This window comes from Ptychodera flava, unplaced genomic scaffold, assembly GCF_041260155.1.
Source record: "Ptychodera flava strain L36383 unplaced genomic scaffold, AS_Pfla_20210202 Scaffold_46__1_contigs__length_1169225_pilon, whole genome shotgun sequence".
In the NCBI taxonomy this organism is placed as follows: Eukaryota; Metazoa; Hemichordata; class Enteropneusta; family Ptychoderidae; genus Ptychodera; species Ptychodera flava.
In genome coordinates this window covers 195,513-220,709 of record NW_027248368.1, presented here as the reverse complement: position 1 = coordinate 220,709, position 25,197 = coordinate 195,513, and the positions used below count along the sequence as shown (strand labels likewise).

At 38.5% G+C, this 25,197-nt stretch overlaps 2 protein-coding genes across 2 annotated transcripts; one reads left to right on the top strand and one right to left on the bottom strand.

Moving 5' to 3' along the window:
* The first annotated feature begins 1,359 nt into the window (after positions 1 to 1,359).
* On the top strand, positions 1,360 to 22,812 carry LOC139128258 (NADH-ubiquinone oxidoreductase 75 kDa subunit, mitochondrial-like). The gene is made up of 15 exons (XM_070694069.1): positions 1,360 to 1,420; positions 8,529 to 8,708; positions 9,163 to 9,270; positions 9,711 to 9,869; positions 10,592 to 10,734; positions 11,119 to 11,182; positions 11,776 to 11,830; positions 12,501 to 12,667; positions 17,767 to 17,976; positions 18,306 to 18,391; positions 18,963 to 19,158; positions 19,768 to 19,992; positions 20,547 to 20,812; positions 21,387 to 21,585; positions 22,214 to 22,812. Exons 2-15 carry the CDS (start codon positions 8,538 to 8,540, stop codon positions 22,406 to 22,408), a joined length of 2,244 nt encoding a protein of 747 aa, XP_070550170.1. The 5' UTR covers positions 1,360 to 1,420; positions 8,529 to 8,537; the 3' UTR covers positions 22,409 to 22,812.
* Positions 22,813 to 23,017: 205 nt separating this feature from the next.
* Positions 23,018 to 25,126, bottom strand: LOC139128226 (uncharacterized). The gene is made up of 4 exons (XM_070694043.1): positions 25,057 to 25,126; positions 24,681 to 24,776; positions 24,291 to 24,399; positions 23,018 to 23,279 (listed from the first exon to the last, which is right to left on the bottom strand). Exons 1-4 carry the CDS (start codon positions 25,124 to 25,126, stop codon positions 23,069 to 23,071), a joined length of 486 nt encoding a protein of 161 aa, XP_070550144.1. The 3' UTR covers positions 23,018 to 23,068.
* Between the last annotated feature and the right edge of the window lie 71 nt (positions 25,127 to 25,197).

The following is a 25,197-nucleotide window of genomic DNA, read 5'->3' as shown; positions in this document are numbered from 1 at the left end:
GAAAGATCTGCAAGAATGTAAATAAGCTTAGATAAAGCACTGTAATTTTGCGATAGGTTTTCAAATAAATCCTCTGTGAAACAGTTAAAAATACACACATTTACACGACTTTTCAAAGTGTAAATAAAGCTTTAATACATCTTTATAAAAAATATTGTCAAACATTGAATCATCCAACATAACTTGCGTAAAAGAAAATTATAAACTCTGTTGCGTTCCAGTAAAATAACCTTATCAAGTCTGTACTTAATCATGATATCGTAAGCATACTTTTGTACTTACAACATCAAATGAAAAACATTGAGAAAGGACACATTTTAGTTAATAAATCTCTGTCACCGCAACGGCACTCAGAAAAAAATAATGAAGAACTGAATCACTTTCTATCGATGTAACAGCAATTTGTAAAGAAACAAACCAACCAACACGGAAAGTAATGAATCGTTCTCTATCACTTCTGCTGCAATTAGTGAAAAAAGTACAGAATCAGTCTCTACCACTGCTAAATTTACAGACGTCGCCACTTCCATCACCTTCAGAAGCACTGCTACCACCCTCGTAACTTCCATCAATATCCTATTCATCGTCACTATCTTCCTTCACCTCCTCTTTTCCCTCCTCCTTCTTTTCTCCTCCCTTCATTATCATCATGTATTTTTCAATTAGTATTTATACCACACTATATTTTGCGAGGTATCGAGTTTTTGAAAAGTACCAAATCTCCCCATCCCAATGTTAATTATGTCCAGGCCCTCATCTTTTCTTTTCGTTTAACCACAATCCCTCCTACCCACGGAACTGAGGTAAAAGCCAATATCTGTTGTGACCATAGACGTAAAAGTAAGTCTGCGATTCTTTTCTTTTTTTGAAAAATATAACCGCTTTATTCCAACAAGGTAGCAGATAAAACAAATCTACATAACGGTGAATGTGTCAAAATTACATTGCAACTTGTCTGGAAAAATGAGACTAAAGATCATCATATAAATGCATTCAGGGTGCATCCTCCTCCTTCAAGTCTTACAAGGCCTGAAAACTTTGTAAACTTTGATAACGTGGTGATTCTTTTAAATTTATTTCAACATAGTCACAAATAAAACAAATCTACATAACTGTGAATGCATTAAAATTACAATGCGTCTTGTCTGAAAAAAACAAATAATTAACTGTTTAATTACAAAGATCATCATATGAATGCATTCAGGATGCATTCTTCTCCTTCAAGTCTTACAAGGCTTGAAAACTTTGTGATAAAATCCTCAGTTTTGTTCATCATCTTGTAACGCGGTGATTCGTGACGCACGTCGAGGTAAACTGCGCCCCCAAGGTCGAAGGCAGTATATTAGATAACGTCCCGGCATTCAGTGCGTCGCTGTCGCCATTTTGGTGTTAAACTCTGCGCTGGTCAGAAGCCAGGCAGGTGAGTAGTTCATATTGAGAAAGCCACCGGTAAATTTATGAAATGCCTGCATCAAAACTGTAGTAACTATACTATGTTTAACCGTTTGACGGAAAACCATGGAATTTAGCTCAATGAAGTGCAAATGTCTGTTGTGCAACGCGACAACGAACCCAAATTTTGGCTAGGGTTGTGTCGCAGTCTGCAGCCATGACCAGCAAAGATGTATTGCACGTCTGCTGCCTAAGTGACCATCACATACTGTAGCTAGAGCCTTCTGTGTGATTTCAGCGTGATTTCCTACTGATTGTTAAATTATATAGCAAATAGGAAACTCCTTGCTTAAGAAAACGTAGCTATACTCCATGCAACCTGTTGTGTTTCTACCTCTGCCTCCATTTTAACTGATGACCTTCTCTCTGGGTCAAGTATAAAGTCAGATTCCAGATCTAAATTCGGAGCAGTGTCATTAAGATTTCATTAAGATTTTGATTACCGTTGCAATAGAAGAAACCCATGACTTCCGTTAGGCCCTATTGTAACTGAAGGCACAGTAATGCTCTTGAGAATTCCCCGGCGGAAGCACATCACAAGTATCTTTGAAAGGGTTTTAGAAGTAGCTGGTTTGTGCTGGCTCAGCATAGCAGGGCTGTTACCAGCTGCGCCTCACCACAGCACTGCTGACTGCCAAAGGCTAAGCCATGGACTCTCACATCACTTTCATGGATGTATGCCTGTTTACTACAGCTGATTTTGAATCCATAACTTGTGTTGATCTTCGTTTTAAGCACACCTACATCATCTAGGTGCATGATGTGCTCAGCCATGGTTGTAAACTTAGCAAAGCCCACAGTAAGTTTTGGATTCAAACCCGCCTGTTTTCATTGGGCAAACCGCCCTCCATGAAAGTGATGCAAGAGTCAGCGGTTTAGCCTATGGCAGTGAGCAAGGCTGCGGTGGGAGGCGTAGCCAATGAATTACAGTCAACTCGCACTTTTTCCAACCCGCCCAGAACCAACTCGCCCGATTCCAACTCGCCCGATACCAACTCGCCCGATTCCAACTCGCCCGATGCCAACTTGCCCGTTTGTTTTGAGATGGGATGTAGTTGCAGATTCCATGTACGCTAACCCGATGGCCCGAGGCCAGCTATTTTCATATCATGCCGGGCCAGTAACTCGTGAAAGACGGTCCTGCTGTTCCTAAAGACGTGAGCCAGTATAACTACAGTAACTATCCCTATACGTAAAGAAGCCAGACAAATTTATTTTTTTCAAGAGATTTGCAAAACGTGAAATTCGCAAATGAAAAGTTTTCCGTGTTGGCACATATTTCAAGCTGCACCTGTGGTTCTCAATGTTAGAAACATTTGTTGTTAGAAATAAAACGTTTTATATGTACCAGGTACTCATGTACTCATAAACTTGCAAAATATATAGTATCGGGTGAGTAAGCATCGGGCGAGTTGGAATCGGGCAAGTTGGTATCGGGCGAGTTGGAATCGGGCGAGTTGGTATCGGGCGAGTTGGAATCGGGCGAGTTGGTTCTGGCTGGGTTGGAAAAAGTGCGAGTTGACTGGTACCCGTAGCCAATAACATACAGCTCTATTCTGCTGTGCTACATGTGGATTTAGGTTTGTTTAGGATGCTAATTAATTAGGTATGTGGTGTATACCGTAGAAAGAAGAAAGTCGCCGAGGGGGCATGCAGGAATCCTTTCTGAGATGGTACACAGTGAAACTTAAAAGAAAATGCCTTTAATAGCTTTTAATAGTAGTGATTCTGTTCTACAATTTGAAATTTGTGTTCATGCAATCTTGGGTAAACACACCAGTTAACTGGAACAGATGATCAGGACTTCCAACCAATATTTCTGCCATGCCCTAAAACTTTGGTGCACTTTACAAATGGTTGACAAATGGTTAAGTTGCAGTTAGAGCTGAAAGATACAATATTCAGTTTTCAAAAAATCACAATGGCTCGAAGCAGCTGTGCTCATCAGGGATGATACTTATTCCCAGATGAGGTCTTGCTTTACAGGAAGGCCCTATATGTCAATCATTGATTTCGTCCAGAAACTTTTCTCACCTTTGACCCTTGTTCTGCCAAGTTCATATGCCATCATCAGGTCAAGTTGGTCAAAAACCAGTGAGGCATAACATGTGTCATGTTTTGCATTTTAACAAAAGACTTGATCATTTGAACTGCTATATCATGCCACGCTAAGTAGGTCAAAACGTGTAGTTTTATCTCAATACAACTTTATACTGACTCAACAGATGGGGAAGTAATAAGTTAATGACAACTCTTTGACTTACATGAACAGAAAAGTTTTTGGTTGCATTCACAGCAGAGATATAAAGGTACAACACTGAAGTAAGTCATGCAGTGTACAAATCAAATATAATTTGTTCACTTACCTGTCATATCCAGGGCCTGAAAATTTTCCTTTTTTCCCACTGGTCCCAGGACCAGTGACCTGTTTTTTGCACTGGTCCGAAGGTTCAGTCCAATGGTCCTCAAAAATTTGCATAACACAATACAAGAATGATTCATTTCTCGTACTCATGTTATATATGCATTTCTATCAGATTTGCTTGGGATTTACATACAGCAAAAACTGTTAATCTTTGTAATACAGACACACTGCATGAACATTTACTTGGTAGATTTCTCAAGTTCTTACACACACACTTAACATTTTTGTTTTTACTATTGCTATAAAGTACACTTCATTTTTAGCTACTATAGACTATAGTCTATAGAAGCTATTGGGATGGGTATCCGTCCGGCGTCCGTCGTCAGTCTGTATGTATGTATGTATGTATGTATGTATGTCCGTTTGTGAGGCGTCCGTCCACTCAAATATCTTGAGAACCGCAGTACTTACTGATTTGATATTTGTTGTGTAGATGAAAAATATGATTTTGAGAAACTTATTTTTTTAATTTTTTGATATTGTTGAAAATAGGCAAATTAATGCCAAAAAAGGTGTTTTTGGTAAAAAATCTTCTTCTTCATAACCGCTGGTCAGACAGCTTTGTTATTTGGTATACAGGTCCCTAGGGATAACCCAACTTAGATTTGTTCAAATTGTGATGAAATATGCAAATGTGTATTTTTAAGGAATTTTTTTTGTCATTTTTGGTCAAAATTTGACTTACATTGTATGTAATTGTTGTACTGTATAAACCCTATCAATTCACCCAGAAAAAAATAATTAATATGATTTTAAATAATTTAATTAATTAGGAAATTATCAAAGCCAAAATAATTTTAGTGTGGAATTATCAGAAAGTTCAACTTTTTTTGACATCTTGGAGGATTAAAACATGTAAAGGCAACTTTCAGTGTGCTTTCCCTGAATACGTACAGTCTCAACTTATTCAACAGAATGAACTTACAATGTTAATTTGAAAGTTAAAATGTGCTTGGTTAATAGGATGAAAATACTGATATTAAAAGGTAACCAGCTCAAGATTCTTTATAACCTGACAGATATGCTGTTTTTTATGACGTAAATCTTGATTTAAGCAAGTCTTGTTTACTTTAATTAGAATGTAATTAACTCTCGTTTATTTGCTGTTATTGACTGATATAGTCTGATGAAACAACCAAATCTGTATTTTTACAGAATTTTTTCCATTTTTGGTCAGGCCATCCTGAAATGAGCAATCAAAGATATCACCTTCTAATCAACCATATGTCACACAAAGTTATTCTCTACATATACAGTAAAGCTCTGTGAACGTTGGGTCGGTTGTTAGTCCCCACGGACACCGTCCGGGGGGACTTATAGGTTTGGTCATGTCCGTGCGTGCGTCCGTGCGTGCGTGCGTGCGTCCGTCCGTCCGTCCGTTCACGCAGATATCTCAGAGATGCAAGGAGTGATTTCATTCAAACTTGGTACAAGGATTACTTCATATGTCATACAGATGCACGTCGATTTGTTTTGTGATGCGATCCAATATGGCCGCCAGGCGGCCATTTTATTACGATTTTTTCATGTACAGAGTCATAACTCAGACATGTTTCAACTGATTTTATTCAAAGTTGGTACAAGGACATTGACCAATGTCATAGATATGCATGTCAATTTGTTTTGTAATATGATCCAATATGGCCGCCAGGCGGCCATTTTATTACAATTTTTTCATGTACAGAGCCATAACTCAGACATGTTTCAACCGATTTTATTCAAAGTTGGTACAAGGACATTGACCAATGTCATAGATATGCATGTCAATTTGTTTTGTGATAGGAGCCAATATGGCCGCCAGTCGGCCATTTTATTACAATTTTTTCATGTACAGAGCCATAACTCAGACATGTTTCAACCAATTTTATTCAAAGTTGGTACAAGGACATTGACCAATGTCATAGATATGCACGTCGATTTGTTTTGTGATACGATCCAATATGGCTGCCAGGCGGCCATTTTATTACAATTTTTTCATGTACAGAGCCATAACTCAGACATGTTTCAACCGATTTTATTCAAAGTTGGTACAAGGACATTGACCAATGTCATACATATGTATGTCGATTTGTTTTGTGATACGATCCAATATGGCCGCTAGGCAGCCATTTTATTACGATGCTTTCATGTACAGAGCCATAATACTCACACATGTATTAAGCTAATTTATTCAAAGTTGGTACAAGGTGATTGACTAATGTCATACATATGCATGTCAATTTGTTATGTGATACGATCCAATATGGCTGCCATTCGGCCATTTTGTTACGATTTTTTCATGTACAGAACCATTATACTCAGGCATATCTCAACCGATTTTATTCAAAGTTGGTACAAGGACATTAACCTATGTCATACATATTTAGGTCAATTTGTTTTATGATATGATCCAATATGGCTGCATGGCAGCCATTTCATTACAATTATTTCATGTCCTTAGCCAAAACTTGAGCACGTCTCAACTGATTTTATTCACCAATTTTATGCAAACTTTGTACAAGGACATTGACTTATGTCATGCATATGCACATTGATTTGTTTTGTGATACAATCCAATATGGCCGCCTTGTGGCCATTTTTTCCCGATTTTTTCATGTCTGGAACCATAACTCAGACATGTATCAAGTGAATTTATTCAAAGTTGGTACAAGGACATTGATTTATTTATCTGTATGTATGTGGATTGGTTTCACGAGATGGTCCAATATGGCCACATGGTAGCAATTTTGTTATGGTTGTTTCATGTCGAGAGCCATAACTCTGGCAAGTCTCAACTGATCTTATCCAAAGTTGGTACATGAACATTGATTTATGTCATACATATATACTTGTTGATTTTTTAAACAGTAAGATCAAATATCGCTGCATGGTGGTGATTTTGTTACAGTTTTCTAATGTACAGAGCCGTAACTCAGACATATTTCCACCAGTATCATTCAAAGTTGGTACAAGGACATCGACCTATTTCATACATATGCTCGTCAATTTGTTTCACGTCATGTAGCAGTAACATGTCAATTATTGAAGTTTCGTAAGTAGGCTAATATGTCAAGAAATACTACATCAAATTCATGAAACTTTGTGCAGATGTTAAGCTCACATTGCTTTAACATTGAAAAAGACATTTATCAGTGTCATTTTAATTAATTTGTAATTGCATAAGTAATGGACTTACCTAATTAGAGTGATATAGCCACAAATTAATACAACGTCAAATTTGATGAAACTTGATACAGATGTTGATCTCATAGTTTTTGTAAATACTGCATCAAACTTTATGAAATATGGTACCAGTGATAATCTGTTAAGTGTTAGGATTGTATGCAAAAATTTTTTGCAACATCCTGTTGATTAATTCCTAGTTGACTCATTTTATGAACTTTAGGATGGTGGCCTACATTGGTTTTATGTTTTCATCACCATGGAACTCATTCTTGGCCATTGAGCGCCATCTGTATCAAAGTATTTTTATCACAGACCTAATTAATGAAGAGGACTCTATCCTCTCTGAGGACCTGTAATCAAAGTACCCATTAACAAGTGGGGACTGTGTCATCAACGATGACTTGTTCTCTACATAACACAGCAGAGCTCTGTCAACTGTTGAGTCGCTTGTTTTTTCAAAACCGCTGGTCAGACAGCTTTAATATTTGGTTTACATGTCCCTAGGATGACCTTAGTGAGATAATTTCATACAGTCAGGAAATACTTAATTTTGTATCCATGTCTATAGTAGCTTCAGGGACTTTGGCCCTATGTTTATAATGCCCAGCGGTTGATTCTTTTTCCATTAAATTGCAAAAATAGGTTGAAAACACAAAATATCTGAGAGGAACTTCTTTTCCCTTGATGGCAATAGCAAATTGCCATTACACTGTTTTGAGTAGCTAGGCAGTTCTTGTTCAGGTCAGCTACAATCAAGCTAGGGGGTCTTGACTATATACGGTATAGGAATTCAGCATGGTGACCTTCTAAATTCTGAAGCTTGCTTGCAAAGTTGCTATGGACAATCGGAAAGTTATATGAGACTCCTTCCAGAGAAATTTATCGCAAAATACTACATTGATGGACAGAAATATAATGTTTTCACACATTTTGGAGTTGATGATATTTTTAGGTGAGGCTATGGTCTGGTTTTTACCACGCTACATTTTACATATAAAATGAGTACGTGGCCTGGCATTTGATTTTTGTCCCAGGGCCCAGTGCAGTGACTAGTGGACGCACATCGCCTTGCTCATATAATGAATCGCAGACTGTAACAGAGTGACTGATTTTCCTCTAGAGTTTACGTTGTGATGAAGAAATAGACTACATTTTAAATGTTTGATTGACTTAAAAGAAGCAATAACCTGTAAGAGCTTGTAGAAGACGTAGTCTCACAAGGGACTCTTCAGTGAAATTCTCGGCCTGATATTAATGCGTCCCACATATTTTGGGGGACGTAGTTTCTAATTTTGCATCAAAAGACACTACAACACAACCTGGAAAAACACTGGAAATTCCCTAGCGAAATAAATTGGCTCCCGTTTGTACTGGTCTGTGGACTTTTTAGGGGTATTTTATACTGGTCCGGGATGAAAAATCGCTGGTCCAGGACCTCAGACAAGCTTTATTTTAAGGCCCTGATATCTTACTCAATACATTACAGGTTATCATCATGTTGAGGGCGTGCTCACCTTTAGCCAGACTCTGGAGTACCTCCTCCAGACTGGCCATCTTACCGGCTAGCCAGAGGCTAAACTCTACTGCAGCACCTGCTCCAGAGAAGGTTGAAGTGTTCATCGATGACAAACGTGTGCTGGTGGATCCTGGCACAACCATTCTACAGGTAAGAACTTTGTAAAAAATGAATTCACTGTTAAGTGAGCTATTCAACTAGTTTTAGTGACTGTAATTTTTTACAGCATCATATATAACAGGTCAAAGACATCAAAAGGTACCCTTCATAATTCTTTTTGTACTTCTTGAACATAATTACTTCCATATGATCAAGTACTTTTGTAAAATTTGGTTACTTTGATACAGGATGTTCAAAATACAAATTTGTAAGCTATCCTTCAGTACAAAATTCATCAATGTGGACAATTGTATTCCTATCATCCATTTTCTTGAATATAGATGGTTAGGTTTTATGCAGGGATGACCTTCTGACATAAGGTGGCTGTCATTATCTTGAATATCAGAACAAGTGCCTCTAAAGGCAGGTTTCATAGCCTATCCTTCTCACAAGGGAATATTCCATATGATTGTTTCCTAACAACTTTGCTCTGTTACTGCTACAGGCATGTGCAATGGTTGGTGTAGAGATCCCAAGGTTTTGCTTTCATGACCGCCTGTCCGTTGCTGGTAACTGCAGAATGTGTCTGGTAGAGGTGGAGAAGATACCCAAGGTAATACAAAGCTTGCAGTATCGTGATACAACAGTGATATTTCTCATAATCTTATATGTAACTTCCAGTCGTTGTAACTGGAATGTAAAACAGGTGGCATATGTATCTGTACTGTGTTGCAATTTATCAAGAATAATCACCTACACAAGGCTATCTTCATCAAATGTTTATTCCAGTTTCCTTCCCATGCAACTAAGAATGAGGCTCATATCCATATTATTTTCAAACTTAATTCTCTGACCAGCCTCCATATGTTTGCTGTGTGTGAGTTCTGCATTTTCTCATCCATTCATCCTGCAGTGAAATTATTCCGGAAATGTGGGACACCTGCTTAAGCAGTGTTTCACAGTGGTAATACTTCGGTTGTGAAATTTAAATTTTTTACCTCCGATGTGAACTTGACAAGTGATGTGATTTTATAACTTCGTTATTGCTTCCAGCCACAAGCAGCCTGTGCCATGCCTGTGATGAAAGGCTGGCGTATCAAAACCAATTCTGAGATGACCAAGAGAGCCAGAGAGGGCATAATGGAGTTCTTATTGGTCAACCACCCACTTGACTGTCCAATCTGTGATCAGGGCGGAGAGTGTGATCTGCAGGTTTGTATTTGCCCTGTCTTACTAAACAATAGGTACCAGTGTGTGAAGATAATAAAAGTGTAAAAACGCCTGAAGATTGAAAATTGTCAAAACACTTTCCAGCCTTGCTCTTTACAAGAAAAATTTTCACATTGTTGGAAAATAAGAAAGTGAGTATGGAATTCTAGATAATAAAGTGAATGCATGTTCTGCTATGCTGGGAAAAATATGTATACATATTAAATCTAACAAGACAAAGAATTTGTTCATTTTCTGACCTGTCAGGGATCTTTGATTTCCAGTTTTGGCAAAAAAAAGAGAATCTTTCATTCTCCTAACTTCGCAGACTTGTACAATTTAGTGTTAATATGCCACAGAGATTAGACTCAAATGCAGGATCTCTCTGGATACCTTTGAATCTGTCCTGTTGATTGATAGTCAGTGTGTTGGCAAAGATTTAGTAATAAATGTACATGATTTAGGAACCACAGTTACAATTCGCTTTCTCTGAGTGTGACCTAGCCAATAAACTAAATGACAAGATACCACCAGTAACATGATTTATTGTCATGGTGCCAAAAATATCAACTTTTCATAGTAGATTTGCACAACCAAGATTTTACCAACATTTGAATGTAAAATATCAACTACCAATTTCAGTGAAACACTGATTGAGCTTGACCAGGAACAGCTGCCTGATAACGGTTGTGCTATAAATTAAAATTGCGCCCAATTTATTTCAGGACCAGTCAATGGCATTTGGCAGTGACCGCAGCAGATTTGTTGACAATGCATTTACTGGTAAAAGAGCTGTTGAAGACAAAAATATAGGACCCTTAGTTAAAACAATTATGACCCGATGCATTCACTGTACAAGATGTGTCAGGTAAGGCATTTGCTGTATTGTAACATAGCTTGTACACAGAGAGATGTACTTACAAGCGTTTAGATTAGATCAAGACTGTTGGTAAGAATTTATGGTTGATATGTTGAACAATGTAATATGAGTTCATTGAGGCAGCGACACAAAGAATTTATGATCAATACTTCTCATAAATTAATGCATTTTCTTATGTCTTCATAACTTTCTTAAGAATCAGATCAACATTATCTGTATATAAGAAATTATATTTTGTACCCTATCATACATATGCAACAAGATCTTTCATATGGAAATCAAAAGCCATAATAGTGTTTGTAGGGTAGAAGTACAAGTAATCACAGCCTCGATATCAGCTTGACTATGTTGACCTGTGTTTATATCTTTTAGATTTGGAAATGAAATTGCAGGTGTAGAAGATCTTGGAACCACTGGAAGGGGAGGCAGCATACAGGTGAGTGTTTTGCATGAGTTTATGTGGAATTCTTGATTTTGTGTCAGAGGTATTCTCGACCGCGGAGTGACGTCAGTAGGTGAAACGCATACGAGCGAGGTGAATGAGAGATCAGACGATACAGAAGAGCGAATGATACAGAAATTGTGTGGAAAAAATCAGAACTAAAAGTTATGTCATTTATGTATATTGAAACTTTGAATATTGCTTTGGTGGTTGAAAAATCCGAACTTCCCCACAGCGCTGTGACGCAAAAATGACGTAAGAACCCGCAAGTACCCGTATGGCCCGCGGTCGAGAATATGTGTGTGAAAGACAAACCATTGAATTACTGGTAAACACAGCCTTGTAGAGCCTGCTTAGCAAAGATTATTTGCCTGTTTAGCAAACTGCCAATAATCATACGTAATTAACTGTTGACACACTTGATTTTGGACATAATGAAACAACCTGAAAAGTGATAATTTGATGTTAACAAATTTTTTTCTTATCTTGAATATTTGAACCATCGACTTCTCATTCGAAAATCTATTTCATTTGTTGTTTATCAGCTAATTTCCACTGAATTACATTCAAATGAATTTCTCTCATAGATTGGCACCTACGTAGAAAAGATGTTTATGTCAGAAATGTCGGGAAATATTATTGGTGAGTAAAATACAATTTGGTTTTACTGCAAAAGATCGCAAAGATGTTGGTAGATACCAATGTTGTGAGTTTGGTTGGTGAATGCCAGGAGAGAAAGTACTGCCAACCATATCTCAAACCAAGAATTGTATCCAGAAATAATATTGTATGCAGGCTCTCTCAGTCAATCAAAATTAAAGTAGAACACACCTTGATGTAGAGGGGCCAGAGCATTTGAATTCTTTCAAACCCATAAACAGCTCATTTTAATTTGCATTGGTCAATATTTCTCTTTAAAAAAAAAACTAAACAACTTATAGGTACAAGACTTTATATGAAAAATTTTGAAGATCAAAATTCTGAACAATGCGTCATTAGTGACATCAGACTAGCCAATGTACACCAATCATCACACAATGAAGCAATCTAATTAGTCAGCTAAGTATTGAATCAAGAAACATCACTGGAAACAATTTATCTAAAAAAATAAATCACTTTACTGCCAGGTCCTGTGTTCTGAACTTGCTCCAAAATGACTTCATAACAGACTCTACCTGCTTGATTCCAAGAAATGAATTTCAGACAATGTAATTTTAAAATACTTCTTACCCTCCGTAGGTTCAAGCATTGCCACAGAATACAATATGAATGGGCCTAGTGTTGATTTACTTTTTCCACTTATTTTGCTCAGATTTATGTCCCGTTGGAGCATTGACATCGAAACCATACGCATTCACATCAAGACCTTGGGAAACAAGGAAAACAGAATCAGTTGATGTTCTTGATGCTGTTGGCAGTAACATTGTGGTCAGTACAAGAACTGGTGAAGTCATGAGAATTCTACCCAGGCTGCATGAGGTGGGTGGTGTAATTGAGGCTATCACCAAGGTTTAAAATTCAATAAAGAAGGTCCACTGAAACTCACATGTGTTTCCAGACAGATTTAATACCAGGCAAAATCATTGTTAGAAAGTGGATGAATTCTGTGACTTGTGGGCCCTCAGTTGTCACAGGTTTGAACACAGATGTATTTAGGAAGATAAACTGCATTTGGTATTACATAAACCTGGCATTACATGTTGAATCATGTAAGATATGACATGAATTAAATGACAGAACTCATTCTCCTTGAATACCTTATGTTCCTATGTTTATTTGCCTAGTAACAAAAGTATATTGTGGTTTTCAGTGTTCTCCCCAGAAATTTCTGAACAGGCTCGGCTAATTTTGCATAACAATAACTATGTAAATTTTATGTTAATTATGCAATACATACATTACTCCATAGTATCAGAAAAAATCCCACAATAAAAGGATAAAGTATGATCTTTCATGCATTACATCCATATTTTCATTCAAAGTCTTCCAGTTCTCTCTTGAATAACATTCAAAATCAGACGTTTTTATGTGATCCTCTGTTACTACCGGTACATGTTTGTCTGTAGCCAGATTGCTATTCTAAAACCATGGACGTCTTTTTTAAACGTCCATGGCAAAACAGTCACACGGACAAGTTCATACGGGACTGAATATTGCACTTACAATTCTGAGTCAGAGGAGCATGCCTGCAGTGAAATATGTTGACTTTAAAACTCAATTCATAATAAAGAGAAGCCCGAAAATATTGATACCAGGTATTTTCAAGAACAAGATTTGAAGTTGCATCGACTTCTACTTCGACAAACGTACGAACTGCGTAGCGTCGGCCGCGGCTGTGCATCGTGTGGAGCACACTTGAACACACGCGACCTTTGAACCTATACCCTAACCGTACGTACATAGCTGCTGTATTCAGATGACCACACACGAATGATTATTTTAGCTCATGTAGTTCCTTTTTCTTTCATTTCATGGTGCCTTGAATATTGTAAAACGGGTCATGGGTTTTGAAACTGGATCAAGTGCAATTGTTTCATAAAGTCAATCGAACAAATCCATGCAAGTTTACGAATGCGTGACACGAGGTGACACACATGGCTTCAACGTCATGTTGACGTACTGCTACACAGATCTCGAAATGGCTAACTCGGACACGCAACGATCTGAACACGCGGCAGTACCATACATTTTTGCATCTGATTTTTGTCTCAATCAATCGTACGATTTCAGCCACTTCTGATCGAAATCACTTTTCCTGACCTTCGGATTCTTACCAGTGCGAGACATTGGTGGCAACGGCAGTTCAACCAGTTGCCTATAGTATATGCTTTGACCATCGAACTACCTCCATGCTTTGACTGAGTGCCCGCTGGCAAAGATGCAACACCGAGCCTTTCGTTGAGTATACTCCATGTCCGTTGTATAAAATGGCCGTTATCTGTACGATCGGCAGTGTAACACATTTCATGCTTTTTAGTCCCCACGGACACCGTCCGGGGGGACTTATAGGTTTGGTCATGTCCGTGCGTGTGTGCGTGCGTCCGTGCGTGCATGCGTGCGTGCGTCCGTCTGTGCGTCCGTCCGTTCACGCAGATATCTCAGAGATGCCAGAAGCAATTTCATTCAAACTTGGTACAAGGATTACTTCATATGTCGTACAGATGCACGTCGATTTGTTTTGTGATACGATCCAATATGGCTGCCAGGCGGCCATTTTATTACGATTTTTTCATGTACAGAGCCATAATTCAGGCATGTTTCAACTGATTTTATTCAAAGCTGTACAAGGACATTGACCAATATCATAGATATGCACGTCAATTCTTTTTATGATACGATCCAATATGGCCGCCGTGCGGCCATTTTGTTACGATTTTTTCATGTACAGAGCCATAACTCAGGCATATCTCAACCGATTTTATTCAAAATTGGTACAAGGACATTGACCTATGTCATACATATGCACGTCACTTTGTTTTGTGATACGATCCAATATGGCCGCCATGTGGCCAGTTTATTACGTTTTTTCATGTCCAGAACCATAACTCAGACATGTATCAAGCAAATTTATTCAAAGTTGGTACAAGGAGATTGACCAATGTCATAGCTATGCACATCAATTTGTTTTGTGATATGATCCAATATGGCCGCCGTGCGGCCATTTTGTTATGATTTTTTCATGTACAGAGCCATAACTCAGGCATATCTCAACCAATTTTATTCAAACTTGGTACAAGGACATTGACCAATGTCATACATATGCACATTGACTTGTTTTGTGATTCAATCCAATATGGCCACCATGTGGCCAGTTTATTACGTTTTTTCATGTCCAGAACCATAACTCAGACATGTATCAAGCAAATTTATTCAAAGTTGGTACAAGGAGATTGACCAATGTCATACATATGCATGTAAATTTGTTTTGTGATACGATCCAATATGGCTGCTGTGCGGCCATTTTGTTATGATTTTTTCATGTACAAAGCCATAAGTCAGGCATATTTCAACCAATTTTAATCAAAGTTGGTACAAGGACATTGACCTGTGTCATACATATGCACATTGATTTGTTTTGTGATTCGATCCAATATGGCCACCATGTGGCCATTTTATTACGATTTTTTCATGTCCTGAACAGCGTGTTCATTTTTAGCCGGATGCCGGCCAAATTGACCGGCTACTTTCGTATTTTGGCCGGCTACTTTTCTTTTCAGCACTGTTTCGCTCTCTGGCCCTGAAATTCTGGTTTTGATAATAATAATTAGATTTTTTGGTGGTCTTGCAAGCCGCAGATAATATTTCAGAAGTGCCGATGTGGCTATATGTAGTCTAGCAATTTACGCGGTGAACTTGTTGCTATCACTGTAGTACCGCAATGAGCGAACGTGTTGTACTGTACACCGTGACTGGGAATCGCTCTCGAGGTCAACCTCGCTCGCCCGATCACAGCCCGAATTATTCCGACGTTCACATCGGGTATAGCCGAAAATTGGACTAACATACAATTACGTTATGCCCGCGAATAGCCGACCATTTCCGAATGAAGCCGACTTTTGTTTCGCTCAAACGCGGAAGAGAAAGTCGACGCTCGAGAGCTTTGGTTTTCTGCGTAAGAGTAGGGCCTAGTCTGATGGGTTTGGTAGGTTTTTGATCAAATCTAAAGCGGCCACAAGTTACTGAGTCTCATTTTTCATACTTTCGAAACGTCACGTCAATCTATCCATGGTCGATCACGATGTCAACTCAAGTCGATCGACATCGCGTTTTGTGGAGGGGCCGTGGTTGTGTGCATCGCGGAAGAGAAAGTCGACGCTCGAAAACTTTGACTTTCTGACTTTGTCTGTTGGTTTTGGGAGGTTTAGATCAAATCTAAATAAACAAAAAATTACTTGGTCTCACTTTTCGTACTTTTGAAAAGCTACGTCGATCACAGTGTCAAATTTCAGGTCGACCGATATCGCGTTGTGTGTACTGTGTTACAATTGACTGCCGGTGCTTTGTACACACACGGTGTAGTACAGGCTGGCGTTCAGTGTCGTTAGTTTGAGGTTTTATCAAACATGAACACTGAAATTTAGCTCTCATTTTCAATTATATTCAACATCAGCAAAAAATCAATAATCAGCTCACGGAGTCGTTTTATTGTGAAATTAGTACAGTGAATTAAAATCACTGAAAATTGTGTTCCTATAATTCATTGAATTGAATAAGCTCTTTGATTTTACTGTATCTTCAATCAAGTTTATTTAAATCAGTAAAACACTTTGTGCAGCCAGGCTGGTCAGGATTCTAGGGGATCGTTTTCTGGGTTGTGAAAACCCCTATTCTATGATGTATTCAAAATGTTTGTTCAAGTCATGAGCTAAACATAATTCTACACACAGTCTGGTGAAATTTTGCTATATCCATGTCAACTGAATGCAGTTGACAGGCCCGAGTGATATCAACTTAATTTTTCTGACTTTTTTAAACTTTATCCCTTGAAAACATGTTGTAATTGGCAATGATAATGATTATTCTGTATGCTGAAATGGTGTACAAGAATGCATAAAATTACTCCAAAATGTCTTCAAAATTTAAAATTTCTTGCCCACACACAGGGACGGGGACCCCGTCCCTGAAACCCTCTCCCCCTTTGTGTATGTTAAAATAGACTTTTATACACTTGTATAAGAATGCATGAAATTGCTCAGAACTGTCTCCCCCCGCCCGCCCAGGGATTCTGGTTGCACACAGAAGCTAACCGCCTACTTTTCTGAATTTTCCGCCTACTTCAAAAATTTTGAGAACCCTGCCTGAACTACAACTCAGACAAGTATCAAGCAAATTTATTCAAAAGTATTTTTATCACAGACCTAATGAAGAGGACTCTTTCCTTTCTGAGGACCTGTAATCAAAGCACCCATTAACAAGTGGGGACTGTGTCATCAACGATGACTTGTTGAATTTAAGTTTCATCCGTCTTAGCCGATGTTCATTTGTAATAAGGCCGGCCTATTTATTCTCCTCACAGACAAGCGGACAAGCGCGACTTTGGGTGCTTTGCACCCGATAACCCAGCCTCACTGTGTGTAAAACACCTAAAGCATCGACATGAAAGGAGAACAGTCTAACCATTCCACACATTTTGGCGATGGAATAAACCTTTTAATCATCGGGCACGTCGTGTTATCGCCACATTAGAACCGTTTCACACTTGATACGCTCGCTGAAATAAAAGTGACAAAATCGCCGCCGAGAAACAATAGGTCTTCAGCCACTCAGAATCAGCGGACATGAAACAGGGTCGGCATGAAAAATAAAGGATCGGGCGAAAAAATAAAGGATCGGGCGAAAAAAATAAAGGATCGGGGCCGATCCTGTTAAACGGCCTGGGGAGAACACTGGGTAAATCAGTACAAGAAAACCAATTGTTTGAAAAATGTTTGTTTTTGCAAACAGCTTCATCCTAAGGAGGAAATTTGAAACAATTGGACACTGGCATGATCTTTACTGATCATTTTCAAAACAATGTCATAGAATATGACCAGAAGGTAAAATATCAATTTGTACATTGTGATTCCTGTTATGTCCAGGACATCAACGAAGAGTGGATTTCTGATAAGACAAGATTTGCGTATGACGGTCTGAAACGGCAGAGACTGACGTCCCCGATGGTGAAGAATAACGAGGGCCTCCTAACACCATGCTCCTGGGAAGATGCCTTGGTTGTGGTTGCCAACGTGATGTCAAAGGTCAGCGGCGATGAAGTGGCTGCCATAGCTGGTGGATTGGTTGATGCTGAGGTATGGAAACTACTTATTATTTACGCTGTCATCTCTTATTAGTTCTTGACATTCTCAAAGCTTTACATAAAATCCCTTAAAGGCAGCAAGCCCATGTAGAAATGGTATACATCTAATCATGGTTAGCTTTTTTCTGAAAAAAAATTTCCAACAAAATCTCTGCGGTCATATTTTCTCTATTCATGTCTGAATACTCATCAGAAAAACTGTAATTCAAATAGAAGCATCAGAAATCAGCCAAAGTTTTCCCCTGTCACTTTTTCCTTTCACATGAGTTTATTTTTTTCTCTTCAATGGGTAAAATTTTGCCTGGTGTGTTTTCTTTTCAGGCACTTGTATCCCTGAAAGATCTTCTCAACAAACTGGACAGTGAAGCACTTTGTACAGAGGAAATATTCCCAATGGACGGAGCTGGGTAAGCACAGTTTATGTGCTTTAATTCTGTCAATCAATTGTCTTTCCTCAGGCATGATTTTGAAACCAGCTTTACTTTACCACACTGACTTAAATTTCTGCCCTATGCTTAGAGGATTGATTCTTTAATAAGCCCATTTTTCCAACGTCATAGTAAAAAATTAATATGTAAAAGTGACAAGGCATTTAACAGATTCAAAATTATAACAAAACAATCTCACTTAATCTATGAGTTTCATGAAGTTTATCATTTTTCTGCCCATGAAAACTCCAGAAACATCACAGATTCAAGTATCAAGTTAAAAAGTGTTAACGTAATTTTTATATCAAATTAACTCTCTACATTTGGAGTAGTGATGGCATTGAATGGATAATCAATGGTAACTTGTAGGAGATAATTCTAACTTCAGCAATGTCAAATATTAGTCAGTCTTTCAATGAACCTTGACCCCGGGATAGTTAACTATCACCATATTGCAGGAAGGGGATTTCACTCTAAATCTAGGGAGGAGAATACAGGTGAATATTTCATGCATTGTTTCATTACAAACTTTATGGTGTTTGTGTTGTAGCACTGACCTGAGATCCAGCTACCTACTGAACACCAGTATTGCTGGTGTGGAAGAAGCAGACTTGGTGCTACTAGTTGGCACCAACCCCAGGTATGAAGCACCGCTGTTCAATGCAAGGCTCAGGAAGTGCTGGATGCATAATGAGTTAGACGTGGCTGTGGTTGGCTCTCAAGTTGATCTGACATACACATATGAGGTAAGATCGCTATCGGCATACTCCCAAATAGAATGTCACTCTGACCATGACTGTGTGGAAAATGGACCCTGAAGACCCTGTATTATAGCAGTACAAACAAATGTATGTTGATAAACTACAGCACAGGAATACACATTGATCTCCTTGCATTTCTGCGGGTGATTTTGTTTGTACCATGGTTCCATTGAAATTCTGGGTTTTACCCATTCTGTCTGCAGTGTAAACCCCTCTCTGAAAGCAAGCGCTCAGATCCATAATTCAGCTCCAATTTTGATGTCAATGTCTTTTTGTAAAGAGCAAAAACCACCTACTATTTTATCTTAACAAGCGAAGAAGGTTATGTTCTTCACTCAAGTTCTGTTAAACAAACAATTTTTGAATCATTTGCATTAGTTAAATTAGTGAATATTTTTCTCTGTGTGAGGCCTTCATCACTACTTGTAATAATTTTGCTAAATAAAAGAGATTTATTACAGTTAAGTTAGTATATATATTCAATCGCATTTTGTCTTGACATTACTATCTATGATAGCATTTGCACTTATGCAGCTTCTGGCTGCAAATTCCAATAAAGTGTGCTAATTCGAACTCTCATTCCCACCATCCTAGCATCTCGGTGACTCCACCAATATTCTCAGTGACATAGCCTCTGGAAAGCACCCCTTCTCCAAGAAGCTAGCTGCTGCCAAGCGTCCAATGGTTGTTGTTGGCAGTGGTGCTTTGCAGCGAGCTGACGGCCAGTCTATCCTCAGTTCAGTGACATCCATAGCACAGAATGCAAGGTCATCCAGTCAGGCTGGTGACGACTGGAGAGTGCTCAACGTACTCCACAGGGTGAGTCACCCCTGATAAATTTCAAGACTATCCTTGAATTTAGACATATTGGACACAGGTCAAACATGGACACCCGGAAAAATTAAAACTTAATATTGATTTAAGAGATAGTAGCTTTCTTTTCAAATTGTTTTTCTGCTTTCTGAAACTTGTTGAATAGTCAATCATCAGAGCTCACAACATATATATACACTATAACACGTTACTTATGCTGATGACATGATTTCCGATATCAATTACAGATTATGTCATTGAACAATTACACTCATGTGTGACAAATGCAAGTGCAAGAATTTGACTACTGCAAAAATGCCTTCATGTAAATTCATCAGGTATTGGTTCAGATTCCATAATTTAGATGTCTAAAATGACAATTAGGCTGTGTTATCAGCAATACATTTTCATACATCATGGAATATTTGTAATGTATGACAATAGGTGTATCTGTGGAGTTGACAAAAACTTGACAGTGATGAACTTATATTGGTAAAAGAGAGATGGGCTTTTGGCATATATGTTCAAGTGATTAAGGTGTTACAATCTGTGTCCCACAGGTGGCCAGTCAAGTGGCTGCTCTTGACCTTGGATACAAAACAGGTGTTGATGCCATCCGCAACAACCCACCAAAAGTACTTTTCTTGCTTGGAGCTGATGAGGGCACCATAACCAGAGATGATCTTCCAGAGGACTGCTTTGTGATTTACCAAGGCCACCACGGCGATGCCGGAGCGTCGATGGCTGACGCCATTTTGCCCGGTGCTGCTTACACAGAGAAGACAGGGACGTACGTCAACACAGAGGGCAGAGCACAGCAAACAAAGTAGGTTTTCACTAGCCGTCAGACAGATAGTGTCACTATAAACCCATTAGTTGGTGGACTGCTGTAGTGTCTGTACACACAGTACAATCTACTAAATAGCAATGACATGCCCAACCTTAACATCTTGATTAGCATTGCCAATGTAACCCTATACACCAAAGGTAAAAGATAACATATTACGATCTCACTGGAATTTTCCGGCACTCAAGGTGTACGATAATATATTATGGCGCAGGAAATTTCCAGCATTCAAGGTAGTCAAGGGATTTATTTTCACTTTTGCAATGGACAAACCTTGCATACAAATATAAATTTAAAATGAACTGATCTGCTCTTTGCAGCAGACAGAGTTTCTCTTTTCGTATAAGCTGAATCAGTTCATTTGCATCTGATTTGTTTCAAGCTGTAAACAATTTTTACATTCTGAGTATAGTTGCATAAAAATGGAATATGATGGTAAAGTTTTCAGGTTCAAGAAATATTACCAGTATATTTAACTGTATTATTGTGTGTCGTATCTTTTTACATTAATCAGTGTCGTGACTCATTCATCAATATCTCTCCTTCTTTCCAGACTTGCCGTTTCGCCACCAGGCTTTGCCAGAGAGGACTGGAAGATCATCCGAGCCCTGTCGGAAGTGTTGGGTCATGCCCTGCCTTACGATGAACTGCATGAAGTCAGGAGACGGCTGACCGAAGTCTCCCCTAATCTGACCAGATATGGTGATGTGGAGGAAGCCAACTATTTCAAACAAGCACATGATTTAGCCAAAGTAAGCACAGACTGTCTCAGCAATGTGTTGAAAAGATTTTGTAATGCACTACTTCACATTGAAAATTTCAGTAAATAATAATAGTATTGTAGAATGGTATTCTTCGACATGGCAGAATTCTACCATGTGTGTTAACATCATGTACAATGGGTAAGAGTCTTCCCTTTGCAAGAGGTGATTTGGAGCTCAGGATTTAGTTGAGTTGATTTTTGTGTCCATGAGTCAGTGTTGTGTAGCTACTGAATACTTTAATCCTTCCCTTGTATAGGAATGACTGTTCTGTAACACAAATCTTTTTGATGTTTTGCCATGAAGTCAATATGTTTCATAGAGACAATTGACTGTAAGTCTGTGTTTTTGCCAAGGTTTAAAGACACAGGTATATGGTTTTGGTAATTCCAGTAGCATTCCTACTGTCATCTAATATGATTGCATCGATACGTTATAGGGATCCCTGGTTTACATGATAAGGGAAACTTGGTAAAATTTACCTAGGTACAGCACGTAACAAAACACTGTAAGAGTTCTTTTAAAAAACACAACATGTTATATGAATTTTCACAACTACACGTCAATTATCCTGTTTGACATAAACAAAAAGTGACATTTTTTTTCAATTCTGCAACAGAGTGTAGCACCAAAGATGTCAAGTTCACCCTTAGAACCAAGCCAGCTACATCTGAAAGACTTCTACATGACTAATAGTATCAGCCGGGCGTCCCAGAACCATGGCCAAGTGTGTACAGGCAGTGTCAGCTCAAACAAGCAAAGCAAACTGAAAGTCCTCAAAATGGAAAATGAAAACTTAAAATGTACATATTAGAATTTTTTGCATGAATTCATCAGTGTAAAAGTTATGTATATTGTTTGCAACCAACCAACCATGCACTTTCTTTGTTGGACGACATCCATGAAGGCTCCTTCATGTCTCGGCATTTTGTAGGTTTTTTGTGTTTGACCAAAAGAATGATACCTAATTTTGGATGTTAGTGAGTGAATCTAAAGCAAATACTGCGTCCAAGTGTTTTCGGATAGTCTTTCTTATCATGATAAAATACTATGTAACAACAACATAGATCACCCATTTTACATTGTGAATAGCAGAGATAATTTCACAAGTGTGTGCAGAGATGTTCAAGATTTCTACTTTATTGACAAGTAGTTATGTATGCATGTGTTCAATGTTCAGTTTCTCAATTGAATAAAGAACGCAGATTTATCAAAAAACTTTTTTTTTATTTTATTTGAAGTTGGACAAACTTTGATTACTGGAGTTTTTACTCCTCATAGAAAATCTATTTGCATTACATTTCTGATGAGTTGGGGTATTAGATTCATATTTCAGGAGTTACTTGTGTTTGATGAAAAGCTGTCCACAATCAGTTTTTGCTGGCCATAGTTAGGCTATTCTGCACTACCTAATTATGTCGTTACAGCTCATCACCATACTGTCATTGACCACCAGAGGGAGTATTATCACATCTCAATTGTCCACTGGAGGGGTGACTTCATTGACTGTTTGGGACTCTTCTGTATGTCTTACAATGATAGGTGGTAGGACTCTGTTGTGGCTTGCCTGGTTCATCACAAGCTCATCTTCCTCGTCTATCAAGCTGCTCAACTCCCCCAGACGCTGACTCTGAGGCTCAAGAGTGCCACGAAATCTCATTGAGCTTGTAGTACTAGCTGTATCACTGTTGAGGAAATTGTATGTTAATAACGATTTGTCATAGAGGATGAAATGAGCTACAATTAAAGGATATTTTTTGCATATCTGACCACTGGAAATTTCCCATAGATAGGGTCCTCCAACATTTATTCAACGCTAGAGTCTTATGGTAAGGTAGATTGCGTCTTAGGCATATATCAAGACTCAAATTTTTACAATTCTTTTCTGGTCTACAACTGGGGGGGGGGCTCCCTTCAAAGCTCATGTAGTAACTAAAGTTTGCACCAGTTTATTTTTGTGAAAATCGAAAAATTTTACTTTTCCTTGTAGAGCTAGCACAGAGATTGCAGTAGTTTTGAATTTCTCGAGTCTGTAAATGCCAGGCAATTTTCTTCTGTTGAACCAAAATTAGCACAGTAACCCCAGATTTTCATTCTTGATATGTCAAAGCAGTGGTTGAAAGGTTTGTTTAGGAAAGTTGGAGCTGACATACGTCTTTCAGTGTCAAGGTGCGTACCATCAGAAATACAGTTTCAGATTTTCATTAGTCATAGCAAGAGCAATACTTCCTGAATGATTCGTGGTTTGGCTTGACAAACCCGTCCGATTTTAATTGGATACAGCCAGATATTGATCCATTAGTATTCCTATGAAAATCACCAATAGGGAATGATGGTTCTACATTTTTCCAGCTGTTTCATCGGCTTTGCCCTGGGTAATCAAGCCTTGGAGAGAACTTGTAATTATTGAGCAAATAATCTACAAGTTTCTTCAAGTATAAATCTTTTGATGTGATTACAACAGCCATGAGGTTTGCCGACAAGAGTTGTCTCCCAGGGGTTGTCAGATAAAGCAAATATCTTTTCGCTCGGGACAAACGATTTTCGTGTACTGTCCCCAACTTTACATCGCATTCACTAACACTTCAATTTCACTGAGGATATCAGCATTTAATTGTTATGTACTCGCTTTGGTATCATCATTTGCCGACTGGTGGCAGCTGTCAAACATAAATGAAAACAGTGGGACAACTTACTTGTTATCGGCTGCAGGGGGCGCCACATTTGGCAATTTGCCAATCTTCGTCAGGCGCTCTCTGGCAACGACTTCCATCTGAGCGCGCATTTCGGGATAGTCCGCCAACACTGTTTTGCAATTTTTTTTAAAAAATGAAACAGTAAAGAGTAAGTTCAGGGTTAAATGATTTCATAAAAAACAAATCATTATTGTAAAATGTTAGGCAGCCAATGGAATGACACAAAAGAAAAAAATATTTGTAACTATTGCAATATGAAAAGGGTAAAGACTTTCTGGATTAGAAAGACATCGATATACGGGACGATGCATTCGATTTGTAACGTCTGCAAATAAAAAGACAGACACACTGATATTGAAAAGGAATTTGAAGCGAGCGTTTCACACTTACCGTCTTCAAAGTCTGCACGTTTAAGATAAAAGACGTAGCTGGTAGCCACGGCAACAACCGAGGCAACGCGTCTATCGTCAACCAGCAGTGCGATTTCTGTGGATGAATTAAAAAATACGGAGAGTGAACCATCATGTCCGATGCTTTGATCTCATTTGCGACCAATCATGAGTAACCTCGCAAGCAACACTTGGATGACAGAGTTCAAATGTACCACATTTATATGATCATTATCATTTTCATCATCAATATTTACACCTGTACACGTGTGATAACGACGCGCACTGCCTTACCGCGCCTAAATTTTCCTCGACACACTCTATCACGGGAAGTTCCCCATCAAGTATCCTTCCCTTCGCAAATGCATGAATTTTACCTGAACAGGCGAGATTTTGTCTCAATCTTTCATTGCAACAGCACGTAGAGAAAATGGAGAAGTGCTTCATGAAAGGGTTATGTTAATTGTAAAGGCGATGACGACGACGATAATGGTGATGATGATGATGATGATGATGAT

Bases quoted from the DNA above. Each gene is read 5' to 3' on its own strand.
- LOC139128258 (XM_070694069.1), top strand. From the start codon at position 8,538: ATGTTGAGGGCGTGCTCACCTTTAGCCAGACTCTGGAGTACCTCCTCC. The intron at 10,735-11,118 runs GTAAGGCATTTG...TATATCTTTTAG, and splicing joins CACTGTACAAGATGTGTCAG to ATTTGGAAATGAAATTGCAG. The intron at 19,159-19,767 runs GTAAGATCGCTA...CCACCATCCTAG, and splicing joins ATCTGACATACACATATGAG to CATCTCGGTGACTCCACCAA.
- LOC139128226 (XM_070694043.1), bottom strand. From the start codon at position 25,126: ATGAAGCACTTCTCCATTTTCTCTACGTGCTGTTGCAATGAAAGATTG. The intron at 24,777-25,056 runs GTAAAATTCATG...ATTCATCCACAG, and splicing joins ACAAAATCTCGCCTGTTCAG to AAATCGCACTGCTGGTTGAC. The intron at 23,280-24,290 runs GTAAGTTGTCCC...TTTCCTCAACAG, and splicing joins CCCCCTGCAGCCGATAACAA to TGATACAGCTAGTACTACAA.